Source organism: Molothrus aeneus, chromosome 5 (genome assembly GCF_037042795.1).
Source record: "Molothrus aeneus isolate 106 chromosome 5, BPBGC_Maene_1.0, whole genome shotgun sequence".
NCBI classification, from domain to species: Eukaryota; Metazoa; Chordata; class Aves; order Passeriformes; family Icteridae; genus Molothrus; species Molothrus aeneus.
In genome coordinates this window covers 6,693,339-6,711,155 of record NC_089650.1, presented here as the reverse complement: position 1 = coordinate 6,711,155, position 17,817 = coordinate 6,693,339, and the positions used below count along the sequence as shown (strand labels likewise).

At 40.9% G+C, this 17,817-nt stretch overlaps 1 protein-coding gene across 3 annotated transcripts in view; it reads left to right on the top strand.

The window, feature by feature from the left end:
- The window catches only part of PHF21B (PHD finger protein 21B), a 140,877-nt gene extending 123,351 nt beyond the window's left edge, over positions 1-17,526 (top strand). For all 3 annotated transcript variants that reach the window (XM_066549938.1, XM_066549940.1, XM_066549939.1), the window contains 7 exons: positions 4,132-4,208; positions 6,992-7,046; positions 10,721-10,743; positions 12,067-12,225; positions 12,893-12,968; positions 14,094-14,197; positions 16,369-17,526. In XM_066549938.1, the coding sequence (XP_066406035.1) occupies positions 4,132-4,208; positions 6,992-7,046; positions 10,721-10,743; positions 12,067-12,225; positions 12,893-12,968; positions 14,094-14,197; positions 16,369-16,593 (719 nt within the window). In that variant the 3' untranslated portion in view covers positions 16,594-17,526. The remainder of the gene's footprint in view (positions 1-4,131; positions 4,209-6,991; positions 7,047-10,720; positions 10,744-12,066; positions 12,226-12,892; positions 12,969-14,093; positions 14,198-16,368) is intronic.
- The last annotated feature ends 291 nt before the right edge of the window (positions 17,527-17,817 follow it).

Sequence of the window (17,817 nt, the reverse complement as noted above, 5' to 3'; positions counted from 1 at the left end):
TAATTTTTAATCCCTTAATGGTCATGGATTGAAATGGAAATCAAAAAGCTACAACAATCTGGGGAGAAGATTTATAATCCAAAAAGTGCAAATGATGATTAGTTCTTGTTTTCTTTGTCTAAGGAAAACAGGACAACATTTGAAATTATGCGGAAATACAAATTATGCTTACAACAGAGATAAGTTAATTTTGAATAATTCTATACCCTTGGATTTTATTGAAACTAATTGTTTGTGTGGATTTATTGCTTATGTTCAAAATGCCAGCAGTGCTCTTCTCTGTTCTATGCCAAGTGTGGAGATGCTCATTTTAAACCAAACTGCTACAACACCCACCATGCAGAATCAATTCTTGAAGACAAATTCACATTTTATATTTCTACTAGCATTAAATAAATGATTCCAGCCAAGAGCTATTTACTATGGAAAGGGTACTTCTTCATCAGAATTGGTGATTACAACTGTCAGAGATTTCCTTATAGCTTTCACATGCTAAAGGTTATTATTTTACTGTGTCATGTTTACAGTTAGCAGTCATTGCTATTTATCAGGAAGCAGTGGTCATTACACAGTTCAGTTTATTTTAAAACTTCTAATTATTTTTCAATTTCACATTTTTGGAATTTAACTCTATCAAGATTGGATCATTAAAAGCTTATTCATTTAGTATCTCTAATTCACAGTGTTACAGTTTTTCTTAATTTTATTCATTAATTTTCTGGTGAAGGGCTTGCTCCAAGTCCATACGTATTTCTCTATCCACCTAAAAGCCTTTTCACCTGACCTCCACACAAGCATTCCCTGCCTGGGGAAAGAGCTCTATTCTGCAGAGCCTTTTTACCAGGCATCTTTACCAGTAAATGAACACAGCTGCTTCCACTGACTGACAGTCTGCAAGGTGCAGCTTTCCCTGAAGAAAAATTGCCATCACAGGCTTCATAGGATGACCATGCAGAATGTTGATTGGTGAAGGCAGCAGCAGCTCACTGGAGTTTGGCCTCCAACATAATCTATCTTTACATTAATTCATCTTTGTCAAATGTATTACAGTTTAATTTTTCCTGTTTGGTTTCTATTTTTTTAATTGATAAGCTAAGGAATAAGATAGCTTAATTCTGTGATGCAGTGCATAGTTGTAACCTATTGAATCTTTTTCTCTAGGCTATTAGAAACACCTTTTAACATTACAATTTTGTAAAAAAATTGTAGAAAGCAAAACTTTATAGAAGGACCTTTAGTTCAGATCACTCTAAGAATGTATATCTTGGTCCTTCTAGATTACTGAAATATTTATGATTTCATCAAGTGAAACAAATTTAATTTAACTTTATTGCATCCTGTTCTGAAAAGTACGCAATACTTTTTTAGCAGAAGTAACTAGTAACAAAAGATAGCACACCAGTGTATGCTTTTGCTCTGTGTTGGTGTAATTATTGACAGAACCACTCCTCGTGTACATAGATGCATTTGTGTCCACTAAGGAAGTGCTCTCCCTCCCTGATGGTATTGTACATCTCGAGATGTTTCCTTCACTACTCTCTCTCTCTCTTCTTTTCCATCTATTCCCACTGCTATTACTTTTTGTCCCAGCCAGCTCTTATCTCTGTACCATAGCAAAGCCTCTTCCAAACCTGCATTCCAACTATCTGCCATATGTGTGAGTCAGAGCCCACCAGATATTTTCTGTTGCCTTGGTGAGAGCATGTACCAAAGAAATTTTCTCTTTAACTTGGGACCAAGAAGGACAGAGATCAACAGATCCAGCACTATCCATTTATGAGATGCTTGGCCCAGTTACATACAAAGAAAACTCTGCTGCATTGAATTCTTTGTTTCTTTTTCTGGGCCATTGAAAGTCCCAATCTTCTATCCCTGTGACCACTTCTGGAAGACCAAGCCTGCCCTGACTCCAGTTTTTTCTCTGCACTGCCATGGCAGTGCTGAGATGCTGCAAGCCCTGAATTCACTGATAAGGGTCCTGAACCTGGCTGCAGGAGCCACAGCTCCAGCTCACACTGCTGAGACCATGGAAAAGAGTCAGCTGAGGGCCAATTCCTGTTTTATGGCTGCACCAAGGTTCCTCAGTTGTGACATCTCTGTTACCTTTGGGCATTGAGAGCTTTTCCCTCAGAAGATCTGGCACTGACATCAAGAACAACATTTCTCTTTTGTGGCTTTGAGAGGCCACTGCATGTAGCACTCACCCTGCTGCTGAGGGTTTTCAGAATCACCCTGATTCCCTTTAGATGCTTTCAGAGAGCCTGGGAGCTTCAGGATGGATATTTCAGCATAGACACATGAGCATTTCATGGGAAATATTTTCACAGTAGGACAGAACAGTTTCCCAGACAAGATCCTGTGTTCTGGAGTCTTCATAGCCTGAATGATGTTAATGTTACAGTGGTTACAGCCAAAGCACCTATCTCACATCCTAGTGCAGCTTCAGATCACACATTTCTTGGTGGTGAGATTCTGTGCAGCCCCTTGAATCACATGGCAACTTGTGACTGTGCTCTTTGAAGTGCCCTAGGAGAAGACACCTTCTGAACATGAGAGATGACATGTCCCTGTGCCATAGGAAAACCCAGCTAGTAGTTACTCTCCTGTTTTTCTTGTCCATCTAGTTTCCTTCTGATGCATCCATCACTCCAAGCACAGCAGCTTAGCCAATACTCTTTCGTGAAGGGAAAGTTTTAAATCCATTCTTGGAAGTTTTTAAATCCAATCTTGGAAGTTAGGCCAGTACAAAACCCATATAAAGTGTTGGCCTCATCTCCAGAGACACCATGTCCAAGACATGGTCAAAAATACTGACACCCTGTACTGTAGCAATGCTTCAAATGGTATATGGGAATGATCAACACTGGAAAAGGGTGCTGGAAACCAGAACAAAGTGCTGGGGATCCAGTTCCCAAGTATATAAACACCCTGAAAGCTCACCTTAATGTATCTTAATGTTGGATTACAACACCCTGTTCAATACCCTGAAGGGCACTTTCTGAGTGTGTTCTGAGATTGACCTCCTCAGCTCAGATATTGAGGAAAGACACCAGACCTCCTGCATAATCAGATGGTGTCCTGAGTTTCTGTTGGGTGGGTTCCAGGGCCTCTGGGCTGAAGAACATGCTCCTGCCAGTTCCTCTCCTTCTGAGATAGAGCAAGACAGAGCAAAGGTATCACCACCATGGGGGCATTTAGAATACCCTCTGGTACCTCAGCAGCAAGTCTAAAATTTACCTTATAATATTCACACAGGAAATATTTTGGAATAGAGCACACACTTCATGTCATGGGATGGATGCTGTGGCTCTCCTTACTAAAGTGTGTCTGGGGTTTATAATCAAACTAACAGGCTCTAAAAGACATGCTTGTAATAATCTCAGCATTCTGAACTGACGTCAAGAGCTGCAGAAAGAAATTCCATGTGGTGTAAATGGAATCCTGGCTCAGATCAAAGTACATTAAACCTACAGATTTCTGTGGCTGAGTAATCTGCTCCATCTCTCTGTGTTTACAGAGTTGTGCACATGGCTGGTGGTTGCTAAATACAGTCCTGAGCATGTGTCATCTTCAATAGGTGTCACCATTTAGTGGAAGGAATAAAATGGGCTGCAGTCAGTCCAAAGAGCCCATCTGTGTGCTGGTGTTTGCAGGGACACAAACACGCACATATGACTCATAATGACATTTTGCAAACTCAGGATTCTGAAGTTGTGTTCTGGGTGGATAAATCATCACACCCTGGTTAGAACTGAATCCAGCTGTGCCATTTCAATTATGTTTTCTGACCTCCATGGAGGAGAGTACTCTGAGGGCTCTCTGATGATGCTTGCTGAATATGTGTCTGAAGAGATCATAATAAAATTCTTGTAGGGCAGCAGAAGTCTACCTTGAAGGAAGAAAAAAAATAAAAAATGCCTGTGAATATCACAAGGAAAAGCTTATTAATGTCAAACCTTGAACTGCAGCAAATATCAATGCTGATGCAACCCAGTTATACTTTAGAAACTGAAACAGAACACAAAACACAAAGGGCTGTGTGGGTAAGATCATCTTGCTTAGCAAGTTATATCTACATTTTTCCCTGATGAATGAGAAATACACAGTTCATGTTCCTTTCCATGGTTACAGAAATCCAGAGCAAGCGTCAGGAAAGAAAGAGAAGAAGCACAGCAAATCCAGCCTACAGTGGACTCTTGGAAACAGAGGTACTTTATCATTCACTTTTTTTACCACAGTTCTATTTCATATCAATAAAAGGTCTAAGTGTGTCTTACTACAAAAATATATATGAATGTAGAACCACAGCTACTTGTAAAGAGATCTTGATGTAGAAAAGAAAGAAAATATCTCAATGGCTAAGCAACAGGTTTTCACCACACAACATCACTTGCTCCAAACTAGAATTCATCTTAGTTTTAATAAAGTCCAAGAGAACTAAATTAATGCAGGACCTAATTTCTCTTTTATCTACAAAGGCAGTCCCTTTAGATCATAACTGGAGAACAGAAGTGCTGCATTATGTTCAAATGTGCATTGCTATTTCTCTTTTCTTATGTGCCAAATAAGAAATTCTCTTTTCTTATGTGCCAAATTCATCATCATCATCATCATCATCATCATCATCATCTTTACTTTTTTTAATTTGTGGCATTCATAAAAGGGGTGTGTTGGTTTAAGAATCAGTGTGGTCATCAGAGGGTATAGAAGTCTGCATAATACATAAAACAATGGATTATTAAAAGAAAAATGCTCTGGATAATCTCTGTTGTCTGTTACACTTACACTTTTGCATTTATAGTAGTCTCAGAATTTAGGTCCTGTGTAATATTGGATTGCAAACTTGGTGTAAAAGCAGCATATAAATAGGCTTAACTTTTTCTGGATTGTTTTCTTTGTTTCTAAACAAACATATATGCATTTATTCAGCTAATTAAAATTTCACATTTAAAATTTCAGCACAGTTTGGGTTTACTGTCTGAACTTTCTACTGGGATGAAACTCAATTGCAGCCAGCTCTCCATTTAAGCAAGGCCTCTCTGTGTTCTGAGTCCTCTAAGACGAAAGAAAATGATTGTTGTTTATTTAGGCATAAGCGATGCAGAATTTCTGGTATACCAGTATTTCAGATTTCTGTCTTTGCTGGCAGATAGCAAACAGATGAGACTAAGAAGAAACACACTGCTGCAGTCAAACTGCTGAGTAGCTTGATTGTTCTTTTTATGAAAGCACTGGAGATTTTTATACTCCAGAGCAGCTCTGGGCACTTGAGTTCTTCAGAATTCCTCAACTATTTTTTTTTCAGTGCAAATACTGATGCCCATACGTGCAGTATTTAACACAGTAGGAACTTTAGCCTTGCTAGCATTAAATCTGTAGCTCTTTAGATGTTTTTGTCCTGATTATTAAAATACTTGCAGCAGAGTTTTGTGGCTGTAGCCAGGCTGGTGTTTGTGACAAACTCTATTGCCTTGGAGAGGTGGAAGAGAAGATGGCCCAGGTCTACTGCACCCCTAGTTCATATTTCTCATCATATCTATTCTCAAAAGCATATGCTTGAAGGAAGGATGGCATGGACAAAGAAATGCCTGTGAAAGACTCCTGTGGCTGATCAGCTGTGTCCTCATTAGGAGCTGTCATTAAGTACTGACCATGGGGAATGTCATTCAAGTAAAATGGAGGCAGATGTTTTTTCTCTAATCAATTAGCTGCTCAGACTGGTTTGCTAATCAGGGAGTTGAGGTATTGGTGGCATTTCAGGCATTTTGATGCAGTTTAATTTAGTCTACTGAATGATCTTTAATTCATGATTGTTTAAATTGAAGTTGCCTATAAATTAGACCTTTTATTTGCCCACACCCCTCAAAATGGCAGGAGTTCAGCATTCATAGTGGTGATACTAACTTTGACTGCAAAAATATGATCATGGTCTTATGTCCTCACTTGAATGGTGTGCTTTTTCTTCTCAAAGCTTTTTTCTTTAAAAAAATGAGATACCATTTTATTTTCATAGCCTCAGTAACCTTCCTGCATAGGAAATGGTTACATTTTGGGCTGGTTATTTTTTGAAGAAAGAAACATCTATTCAAAGTTCATTAACAGACTGGCAGGCACCTGTCTATAAGAGAATAGTTTGTTCACCACAGATTAAAAAATTTAGTAGCAAAACCCCTCTAATTTTCTTCCAAGCTGAATCTAACAACACATAACGGAGAAGATGGTGCTGTTTCCAGTCCTGCTGTACAAGTATTGGGTGTCTCAGAGGAACAGTTTGGGGTTGTCCAGACTATTAATGAAGCCTGGCTTGCTATTGACCACAGCTTGTGCCATCAGACAAGGCTGGCCATGGGCTGTGTTAGATGAATTAAACATCTCAGACAGGTTTGCAGTGCTCTCTGTTTGTAAGTTTGGTGAGCTCAGCAGACTGAAATTACTGCCAGCTCCTCAAAGTCCTGCACAGTCACTTCTGAAAGGGAAATATTTGGCTTAGGCCCTCACTTGTTGCTTGCAGATGCAGTATGTTCCTCTGAACTGTAGGCAGGTGTCACAAAGGTAGTAGTGGTTTTCCTGCTGGTGAGAAATCCATCACCATTTCTATATATGCAAATAAAAATAGGCATCTATAAATGCAAATAAAAATGTCATCTCACAGCAACAATTTTCCCTTATGGATGTTGTTGGGCTTGGAGTTAGTTTTGCTGTAGTCTTGCTCTTACCAGCCCATGTGACATATCCTGCAACCCCACCAATAACATTCACAATTTGTATTTCTCACTTCTTAATAAAATCCAATACACAATAAACTGCTCTGTGAGAAACTTGTTAGAAAGGTAAATTATGCAACTGTTTGACTGACTGTGTCAGTGGTCTCTAAGAAGCTTTTGGAGAGCTGGTTAGGTATGAGGTAAGCCCATGGAGACTGATAATGTGAAATGTGAGAGACAGCCAGAGCACTGCAATGACCTGGGGGTTGGTTTCTTTTCCCTTGTAGAGGAAACGCCTTGCATCGAATTATTTGAATAACCCCTTGTTCCTTTCAACAAGAGGTAAGCATATTTTTAAATGAATATACTACTCTCATAATGATGTGTTAAAAATTTATTAATAGGATTTCCTATAAGTTACTGTTAGGATACCACAGGGCATTACTTTGTGTAATGTCCCTGTGTATTTTAATATGGAGTGAAAAGTGTTTTCCTGCAAAAACAATGGAAAGGTAAGGCTAAAGGTCACAATTTTGTAGAAATGGATCCAAAACCTCTGCAATCAGTGGAAAATCTGATCTCTGGCACTGTTTTGGTTTGAAAAGACAGGTGTCTGCTAAGAAAGGCAGGAGCCTCCCTTGAAATAGAGAATGTAAACCCCCTCGCTCTGAATTATTATAATATTGAAATTAAAGGGCTCTCAGGCAAAGATATAGCAGTAGGAATGACAGTTTTTTATTAGGGGGGAAAAAAGTAGAACTTGCAACCTAAGACAGGCTCTTTAAGCACTATGCAGTGAGAGAACTGATTGAAGAAAGTAGTGTTGCCAACCCCAAGTACTTAAAAATACATATTAAAAAAAAAATTACTATTTTACGCTTTTCATTTGCCTCTTCCCATGGCTTTAAGAAACTGCTCTCCATCCTCAAGCATCAGAAATTTCTCACAACTTTTGCTTCAGTAACAAGGGTTGAGAGCCAGTTTTTCTAATTCCAAGAGGTAGAGTCACAAATCTAGACCTGGTGACCTTCAAGATGCCTTCCAGTCTTGTACTTATAAGAACTTCATAGCTGTAATTTAATAGTAAATTCCTTGAGAATTAAGGGCTCAGAGGAGCCATTTGGGGATGCTGATGATTTGTTCATGGGAAGAAGCACATTTCAGGAAAAAATGTGCAACACAGAGAAGACAAAGAGTTGGGAATGAGAGGTGAAACACAGGGAATGTTGAGTACAGTTTACTTCTTCAGACAAGATCCATGTACTGTTTTAAGGAATAAAGTGAGAAATTTTCTTCCTTAAAATAGTATAAATCAGTAAAGAAATTTGATTCAGTCCTTGCCCTTATTTTGTCTTCATAACTTTTTCTCTACTAAGTTGCATTAGAGGTAAGGGAAGAGAGACCTTTATCCAAGTCAAATATTATTTCAGTATTAGGGGCATTTGCAGGGGTAATTATAATTGAGACATGAAGTTTTGACAGTTTCTCAGTGTTTGCTTGATCTCCCTGTCAAGTGTCATGTTTAGTGCTTGAGATTCACCTTTCTGCCTCTGCCTTGACTTCCTGCACCACAGGAGCACCAACTGAAAGGCAGCAGTGCTTCTCTTTGCCTTCAAAAATTCACATGCCAGATACAGACACTTGGCCTACTTACCATATGCATTACTTTACTTACCTCTAATGCATTGGCTCTCAGAGGACAGCAGAGGTTATTACAGTAAGCAGCTATGATGACATGCCTCTCAGCAGGAAGCCAGGCTCATGTGAGCCCCACTGGAAAGAATATTATTCCTGGCTTAGTTTTATATTCAAAATTAAAATTGCGATAGATTGTTTGTCTTATCATAGCACTTGTTTTCCCCGTGTAAACACATGTGAGAAATCAGGACAGAATGGCATTGTTAGCAAGTTGTGCCTCCAGCCCCTGGGTGGGTTTAAGTTAGGTTTTGATATCTCTGACCTTCCTTTCATTACATGTTTCTCATTATATTTGCAAAGAAGTGGGCAAGTGACGGACATCTACTGTTGCAGCTATCTCAGCTTCCTGAAAATCAGCAACCTCTCTCCTTAGTCATTAATTCCTCTTTGAGTCCTGTATCTTTGGTTTTTCCATAATCCAGAACACCTGCTGGAGTTCTGCATATTCTGAGAATGTTGAGATGGACTTCTTTATAGCAGAATTCCTCACCTCTGCAAGGATATTTTTGGCACCAGTTCTGTTTTGCTGGATGCTCTGCAGGCACTGAGCAGAAGGCAGGTGCTGTCCCAGATTGCTTGGCTCTGCAGTGATGCAGTTCTCCAGCTTCGGTGCAGAGATGGCTGCCCTTCTCTTTTAAAATGCTCCTTTAAAAATATTGTCTTCAGTTTAATTTTTTAGCAACTAGAAGAGGGAAGTGGACATGTTTTAAGAAGTTTAAAACTTTGTAGCAAAAGTGAGCTGAAAAGACAAACAAACTAGAAAAAAAATCCCCATGATGTCCAGGAAACAACTGTCATGTCTGGATATACAGAAGAGGACAATTCTTGTAAATTTTGATCAAAATGTTAATTGATCAGGATTGATTTAAATGAAAATGTCTTTTCTGAAATGAGGTCACATCCCCTGACACGTATCATTTGTACAAAAGATTCATCAATTATCAAGCCTCTGTTGATCTGAATAGCATTTATATCCCCTGAGTAATCATGGTGTCATACAGTGGTGGACCCTTGTGTGTGTATTTTTGGATGTGAAGTAACATCTACACATGTTATTAGTCTGTGATTATTTATGGACATCATTGCCAAAGTATACTAGAATTCTTGGGAAAAGTAGAGAAATTTATGGAAGAAAAAAATCTATCAGAGGCTGCTAAATGCAAAAATGAAGATGCAAGCTCAGCATTAGGGAAGCCATAAACTGCCAGCATTGGAAGGATGCTTCTGTAATTAGTGTTTGCCCTGTTCCTGCACTCTGCAGGAGTGGTATCAGTTTGGTTGCTTCCACTTTAATCCAAAGAAATCCCTGTCCATGAAGTGTTTTTCAGTGGGACAGTGTGCTCCAGCCCCTTGAAAGAACCCAAGTGAATAGCTGGATCCATGCCAGGGCCATATTAGGCTGGATATCAGGAAAAGGTTCTTCCCCCAGAGGATGGTGAGGCATTGAACAGGGTTCAGGTCACAGCCCCAAGGCTGCCAGAGCTCCAGGAGACTTTGGACAATGTTCTCAGGCCAAGGGTGGGATTTTTGGGGTGTCTGTGCAGGGCCAGAGGCTGGACTCAATGATCCTGATGGTACCTTCCAGCTTAGGACATTCTGTGATTCTACGAAATCAGCAGCAGAAATTGCAACACACTGCACAGTTTCCATAAAGCTCTTAATTTTTTCTGGCTTCTTATTTTTGGACTGAAGTGTGTTGAATTCCACAATTTATTTTTTTTTTATGGAAGGCTTGGCCTGCTTTCCAGTGAGCTCTCTTGGTTCTTGTTCCTATCAAGTTGTGAATACAATCAGTACAAGGTCACTGGTGTTCTGGGTGGGAGTAGTCTCATGAGAAGGACTTGGTGATACCCTCAGGCTCACTCCTACAGGAGCTGACCATTTTGTCCAGGAACCAGCTCAACATTTAAATCGGTGTTTAACAATTAGTTGGAGGCACCCATTTCATACTCCACATTAAGTGCATTGCTGGTTCAGGGCCAGCCTTTTCAACACCCAGCATGCTGTGGTCCTTCAGGAAAACTTTTTGACTGGCATGTAGAGAGGAGCTCTGCAGGAAAATTTCTGAAAATTCCAAATACTATAACCTTTTAGCATCAGACCTTTGGACATGGGATACCTGCAATGTACATTTTTAAATCTCAAATGCTAACTTCACTGCTTGCTGTTCCATTCTTTACTGCCTGCATGAATTTTGGCAATGTCCTGATCTCCTATGCCACATCTTGATTAAAATTACTCCCACAGCTGAGAACTAGCAACCAGTGCAGCAATGTATTTTCCACTGATCTGTTTTCTGCCCTTCTTTTGCATGCTAGCAAATGAGGATTCATTCTGGAAGGTATGTGTGGCAAAGTTTGTGTATTAGCAGGTATCTTTCTCATCAGTGTGTATTCAGTGCTTGCCTCTGATTATTGTAGTCACTCTCAAGGTACCTAATTGCAGTCTTCTCTTCTCCCACTTAACTAAACCTTTGAGTCCCTAAGCTAGAATTTTAAAGAGATGAACTCTTGGGCTTTCACATGCAAGGCTTGAGTTTGGTCCCTTTGTTGACTCCACTGATTGAGAAATTGCTAGTCCAGATTTATGAGTTTAATGAAAATTTGATAAGAAAAATGAGTAACCATTCTAGTTTGTAAAGATTAGATCTCTTTACATTGGGCTTAAAATTAAGATTCTTTGAGCAGGTAATTTATAAGGAGTAATATTTTGGAGAGTGATTTTTTGACAGGACTGGTTTAGAATTCAGGATATAAACGTGACTAAAGCTGCCATGAAACTTTTTAATTACTATTCCAAAAAATGAAAGCACACTTTTGGAATTGAAAAACATAAAATCACTATTCTACTTCCTAGAAAAGCAGTAGGAAGTTTTTTATTTTTTTGTAATGATTCACAAGGCATGAGAGTTTCAGAATCAGTGTCTCCTTAATTAAAAAGAGTAATTAATGTTGCCACCAGATTAGCATAGCAATCTACTACACGGCATTGTAACTTTGTTGATGAGTCTCAGTTCATGTTGTGTGTTGCTTCAGACAAAGCACTAATCAGTCTTGTTGGAGAAAGATTGTCAGAGCAAGTCTGAGCAGAGACCAATTAGTGCCAGGGAGAAAGAGGCCAGAGGAGCTCACAAAAGAGGGTTTGTAGCCCAAGGCTGTGCTCCAGCCTCCTGTTTCCCCAGCTGCCCTTTGAGGCAGTGGGAATGAAACATGGAACTGTGCTTCTTCCCCAGAACCCTTTTCCTTTATGCTTCCCTCTGCTTTGGGCATGACAGACAAGTGATCCCCACATTAACTCTGACCCACGACAGAGCCATGTGTTGGGGATACATGTGTGTTGTAGTAACACACTGGCAAAGAAAAAAGTGAAATAATTCCTATGTCACAATAATTCCTACATCACTGGCTATATTAGTTGACTCTCTCCTGTGTTTGATTAGTTGGGTTTTATGTTTCAATTTCTGTAACTTGCTTCTGGGTCATTTGTTGTTTGTATTTCTTGCTATCATATATCTATTATTTCTGTCTTCTGTGTCTGTCAGGGTCCTTTTGACAATTAGATTTCGTGTTTGAAGGAGCCTGTCTGCTGCAGTAGAGGCTTTGAATGCTGTGTAGAGAGAAGTTCTCAATGGATTGACTTTACCCAGGGCACCCTTCTCTTGCAGAACGAGATCCATCACGATGAGCACTGCGCTGCTTGCAAGCGTGGAGTTAACTTGCAGCCCTGTGGCACATGTCCCAGAGCATATCACCTCAACTGCTTGGACCCACCCCTCAAAACTGCCCCCAAAGGGCTCTGGGTCTGCCCAAAGTGCCAACAGAAGGTAAGCTACATGGAGCGTGGTGTACCAAGAAGGGAGAATGGGGAGACACCTCAGATTTGTGTACCCCTAAACAAGTCTAACCTGTGGTCATAACTCAGTGGACTACATTAGATAAAGAAGTACTGAGAGGCTTTTAGTGCAGTTTGCAGTATTATTTCTGTTATTTTTCACCATCCTAGAGTTAGAACATACAGGGAGTGCTGTAGCTTGCCTGTAATTGCTAAGAATTGTCCTCTTAAAAATATCTCTTCAGCTCCTTTGTTTACAGTGACACCACCATCATGTAGCCAGACAAAAGAATGTAAATCTCAGAGATGAGGGAGGCAGTGTCAGAAGGCACTGTTCACTAGTGGATCTGAAAGGTGTGAGGAGAAAACTTCCTTTTCTTTAAATCACATTTGTTACACACAACTGCTCATTATGTGGGATATGCTAAACTGTCTAGTTGCTGTGAATAATGTTGATAGCACAAGTAAGAAAAAAATTATTAAAACACTACAGTGTAGATTCTGTGCCACAGAGTTCCCTGTGCTTAGCCTTGAGATCACTTTTATGTTCTGAGACAAGGATCCAAGTTCTGGTCCTGCCAAACTGTAAGGCTGGAGCAAACATTAGTGTGTGGTTTTTTTTTGGAACCCTAACCATTTATTGTTTCTTGGGCTTATAGGTTTTAAAGAAAGATGACAATGTGCCATGGACTGGAACTCTGGCTATTGTTCACTCCTATGTTACTCATAAAACAGGTAGGGATTAACTCAGCCTCTGACAAGGGAACCCCTGCTCATGATAGCAGTGCTGTTTGAGTCCGTAGCTGAAATATCAAATAGAGTTACAATGCTGCCAGGTCTGATGGTGTAGGTCATAGGACCATGAGTGACTGGGCAGGGCAGACTTTTTCTGTCCCCTTCCCCTTGGTCTGCTCCTTTGCTCCCTTCTCTCTGAAAGGAAGCTGAGAGTGATCTCTCAGGAACTTCACTCTGCTGGAGGAAGCTGTCATCAAAGTGGCGCCTTCCCTGGCACAGTGCTGAAAACAGGATTTTGAGGCAGAATCATTGTGAGGCAGAGTCAGGCTAAGCAGGGCCATGCAATTGGATGTGGACACAATGCCAGGCTAGTGTCCCTGACCCCACAGCAACCCCAGCTTCTCATTGTCTCAGTGTTAGGGGGTATGGCAGCCACTTGAGTCATGTGCTGTGTGACAGCTCTGCACTGAGCATTGTTCTTTTTTAATTCCCTGTTGCACTCTTACAACAGGCTGTTTGGGGCATTAGATCATATTTGTAAGGACCTTTATGGAGGTCTGGCACACTTATAATTGTGCTTTTCTGCCAGGGTCACTAACTATTGCCATTCCAAGGGGCTGGCCTCTTCCTAAATACCACTCACCTCCTTCTTGGAGACCTCCAGGATCACATGAGGTCTAAGGATTAATTTTAATTCACCTTAAAGGTGCACTGTACCTTTTGGGTTTTCCTCCTTTGTGCTAACCATTGACATGGACACATGCACAGAATCCCAGAACCACTGAGGTTGGAAAAGCCCTACAAGTTCATGGAGTCCAACCTGTAACAGATCCCACCTTGTCAACCCGCCCAGAGCACTGAGTGCCATGTCCAGTTGTTCCATGGACACCTCCAGGGATGAGGACTCCACCACCTCCCTAGGCAGCCCCTTCCAATGCCCGACCACCCTTTTAGTGAAGAAATGCCTGCAAGCAGAAGCTCCAGATTTCTTTGGCTGTACCTGCTGACAAAAGGCTAATGAGACCTTAAACTCACCATGCAAAATACCTGCTTCTGCTTTCTGTCCTCAAGTGCACACTGCATCCTTTTCTTAACCTCTGCATCCTTAATCTTATTGTTCCACAGTCAAAGAAGAAGAGAAGAGGAAGTTATTAAAGAGAAGCAGTGAGCTGAAGAGTGAGCACAGACAGTTGGAAGAAAAAGATCGACTTCTCAACAGTGCAGTGAAGGTAGGACACCTGATGGGGACACACAGTCTCCTGAAGAGATGCTTATAAAGAATTTAAGCCCAAAAAAGTTGTATTTTGTGGCTAGAAAATGATTCAAGCTCCCAAGCAATAGATTTTCAAGTGTGAATGTGTTTCTCTCTGAGGAAGTATGTGTGCATTTTCTTTATGCATGAAAGTAAGCCACTCTGGCAGGCAGAGGAGGAGAAATCACTTGAATTTCTGAGACAAACAGAACTCCACAGGTAGCCATGGCTGCCTTCCTTGTAGTTGCATCCATAGCTCTGAGGTACCCAATGACTTCAAGGCACTTCCATCCTCTAGGGGAAAAGTTTGGTCACAAGTGTGTCCTCCAGTGGTAGCTGCTTGTTCATTAATTCAAACCTCTTGATATTAAGTAGAAATAACCATCTTTACTGAATGTTGTAGCATTTTTCCATGACTGGACATGGACTATTTTGTCTCTCCAAACTCATTTCAAAGCTAAATGTTGTCTGGGGGTGTCTTACACACATATTGTGCTATGAGGAGCTGAATTCAAAGCCCAATTCCTACCCCTCATGGCTGAAGGAACTCTCTGGGGCTACTTCCATCCTGAGAGGCAGCTGTTAGTTTGCAGGGCAGCCTAAATAAACATTTGACACTTCCTTACCCTGGAAAAATCCAAGTGGCAGCTGCAGGAGTAACTGCTCACAGCTTGTTTTACCATTGCAGTTTTCCAGAGGGGGCACGTTAAAATATTTATCATGTAAAGCAGAGTGGAAGGAAAAGCAATAACTTATTAAAAGACATCACTGAATATTCCCTGTACATGTGTGCAACACTAATGGAACCACATGTGTGTGTAATAGGTAGGAGAGTGCAGTGGGCTGAGGAATTTGGAAAAAGAAAAGCTGTCAGCTATCAGGTCTTTGTCATGGCTGTCAAAATCAGTAAGATTTCTACCTAAGCAGAATCAGGTTCTTCCAGTGGGCAACACTGTCTTATTTAAATTGTAATACCAGCCAATGATTATATTTATTGGAAATGTATCCACTTGAAAGAAGAAAATAAATTAAAGGTGTCCCACACAGAGCAATTTCATTCTGACATTTTAACAGAGATTTATATGACAAAGAACACTCTCATACACCCACAGCTGCAATGGTAAAAACAGAACATAATTTATCTTTCATCTGAAATTTCATCTCTCTAAACCAACCTCTGAGCAGCTCCACACAGTTGCTTTCCAAACAGGTTGTTCTTCAAGTGAGCATTTCCCAATTCCCCAGGACTGGAGAATCCTCACCCTTGGCAGTCTGGACCATAGCCAAAGGGAAGCAATCTGCAGACAAGTAATCAGTCTGGTCAGAACCCTGGGTCTCTGGGAGAAAGAAAACAGGTCTCAGGTCTTAGAGACCACTGTCCCCTTCCATCTTGGAGACAGACTCAGGGTGTGGGTCTGTCCCTCACTGAAGAATGGGGTGCTGGATGCAGCAGTCCATGGTTGGGGTGAGAAAGGAGAATTACTGATTCTTCCTGCCTCTTCTTCTTGGAGAAATGGAGGATTTGGGATGCCTTTGTTTAGCTCCTGCTCTCGTGCCCATTTGCATGGAGGTTTTTATTTCAAGAGATCACGAGGAGAAATTTGGCCACCCTGGGGGATGAAAGCTTTCTTGTGAGTGCTCTGGTGTAACAGTTGTGTCTTGGAGCAAAATTTTCTGCTGGGAAAATATTGATATCATGTTCAGTGAGATTAATGTGTCTTCACAGTGCCTATTCCCTGGAATGTGTGGCACATATGAAATGCATCCTGGTGAGCATTTATCAGGGTCCTTTGGTAAGAGTGAGAGACCTGAGTGGCGCCTTCTGTTTTTCAGTAACACAGCTCTTGCACTCATGTGGAGTGCAGAAGGTGTTCCTGCCAGGCTGTCTACAGGATGGAGTCAGAAACATCCTCCAAATGCATTTGGCCTGGGAAGGATATTGCTCCCTCAGATAGCTGCTGCAGTGTGTGCAGCACTGCTGATTGCTCCATTTCTTAAGCTGTGGTTTTGCTTTCCCCAAAGGAGAACATACTTCATTTGAGCAGAATGTGCACCCAAGGCACCCAAGGATGTTTGAAGAGATGTTTGACACCACTTTGAATGTATTCTCAGTCTTTCCTTCTCTCTCCTCTTCTCTTTGTTTGACAGAAATGCTTAGAGCTAAAAACCAGCCTGATAGCCCAGCAGAAAGGGACTCAGTCATCACTGGAACGTCTCAAAACCCTCATTAGACTGATACAAAACGAGCAGATGATTCAGGTTACCATGACTACCACCACCACCACCTCCCTGCTCTCCATCCCCTGGATCAAACCCTCTGCTGCCTCTGCTGCCATGCACAAAGCTCTGCAGCCATCACAGGGCAACAACTGACAGGAGGCGGCTGCGCGAGGAGCGGCGACACAAGGAACTTTATGCACAAGAGCAGAGGAGAGATGGAACTGGAACACAGGACAGAAGGAGCAATCTCAGTTTTGATACACTTAGAGACTTGCAGGCCAGGCAGCCCAGTTTGTAGGTCACTGTGGCAGCGCTTTCCCACGGGGCGGGTTGTGCTGCAGTTTTGTATTTGCCAAGAACCTTCAGTGCTTATGACATTTTGTTTTGTTATGTTGGCCTTAATGGATTTATGACTGAGGGTGAACCAGAGGAGCATGGCTGATAGAGGAAGCAGGAGAGCCTTTTGTGGTGGCAGACGGGCTTTCTGTTCCAAGGGGAGAGGAGTTAGTGAGGGATTAGAGAAGTAGTTGGGCTGAAAGCTATGGGGGGGAATCAGTGAGATAACCAGAAAGTGAGCTACTTAGCACTTGACATGGATGTCAGAGGAACAAGTTTGGCCCCATTGGTTCAGGTGACCTGGATGTGGGGTCTTTGTGACCAGAACAGCATCATGGACACTCACAGAGCCTTGGAAACAAAAGATCTTTTTTTTCCGTATTATTAGACTTGAGAATTGCAGATATTTAAATAAAGAAACTGTATGAAGTTAGCATTTCTAGTAAAATATTGAAGTATTTTCATGCTGATGCATCTGTATATGCGTTCCAAAATATTTAAAAAATACGACTGTAAAACTCCTTTTGCAGGTCCTTTTTACTTATTTTGCTATCAGTGTATTTTTCTCATGGAGTTTTTGTGCAAGGTTTAGCATCAACCATAACAGTGGATACCTTTGACAGTTTGGGTTTCATTTTTTAAAGTGATTATTTTGTGGTTTTCTGTCTTTTTGTTCATTTTGGATTCTTTTTTTAAACAAAAAAAAGCAAATAAATATTCTGGGTTTTGTTTGTTGTCAGTACAGATAATATGCCAAAAAAATAACCTTTTTGTACTGCATTTTTAAAGATATGCAACATGATTTTTTTGTTGTTTTTTTTTTTTTGTTTGTTTGTTTGGGGTTTTTTGGGCTTTTTTTTTGTTGCCTTGGGTTTTTTTGGTTGGTTGGTGGGTTGGTTGGGGTTTTTTGTAGAAATATCTGCTGAAATGGTACAGGGAAAAAAAAAACTGCCTCAAGGGGTTGTTTCTTAAACTGGAGACTCGGAGACAAGACTTCTGTGGGAGGGACAGGGCATGGAAAATTAAAAAGGTTTGGGATGA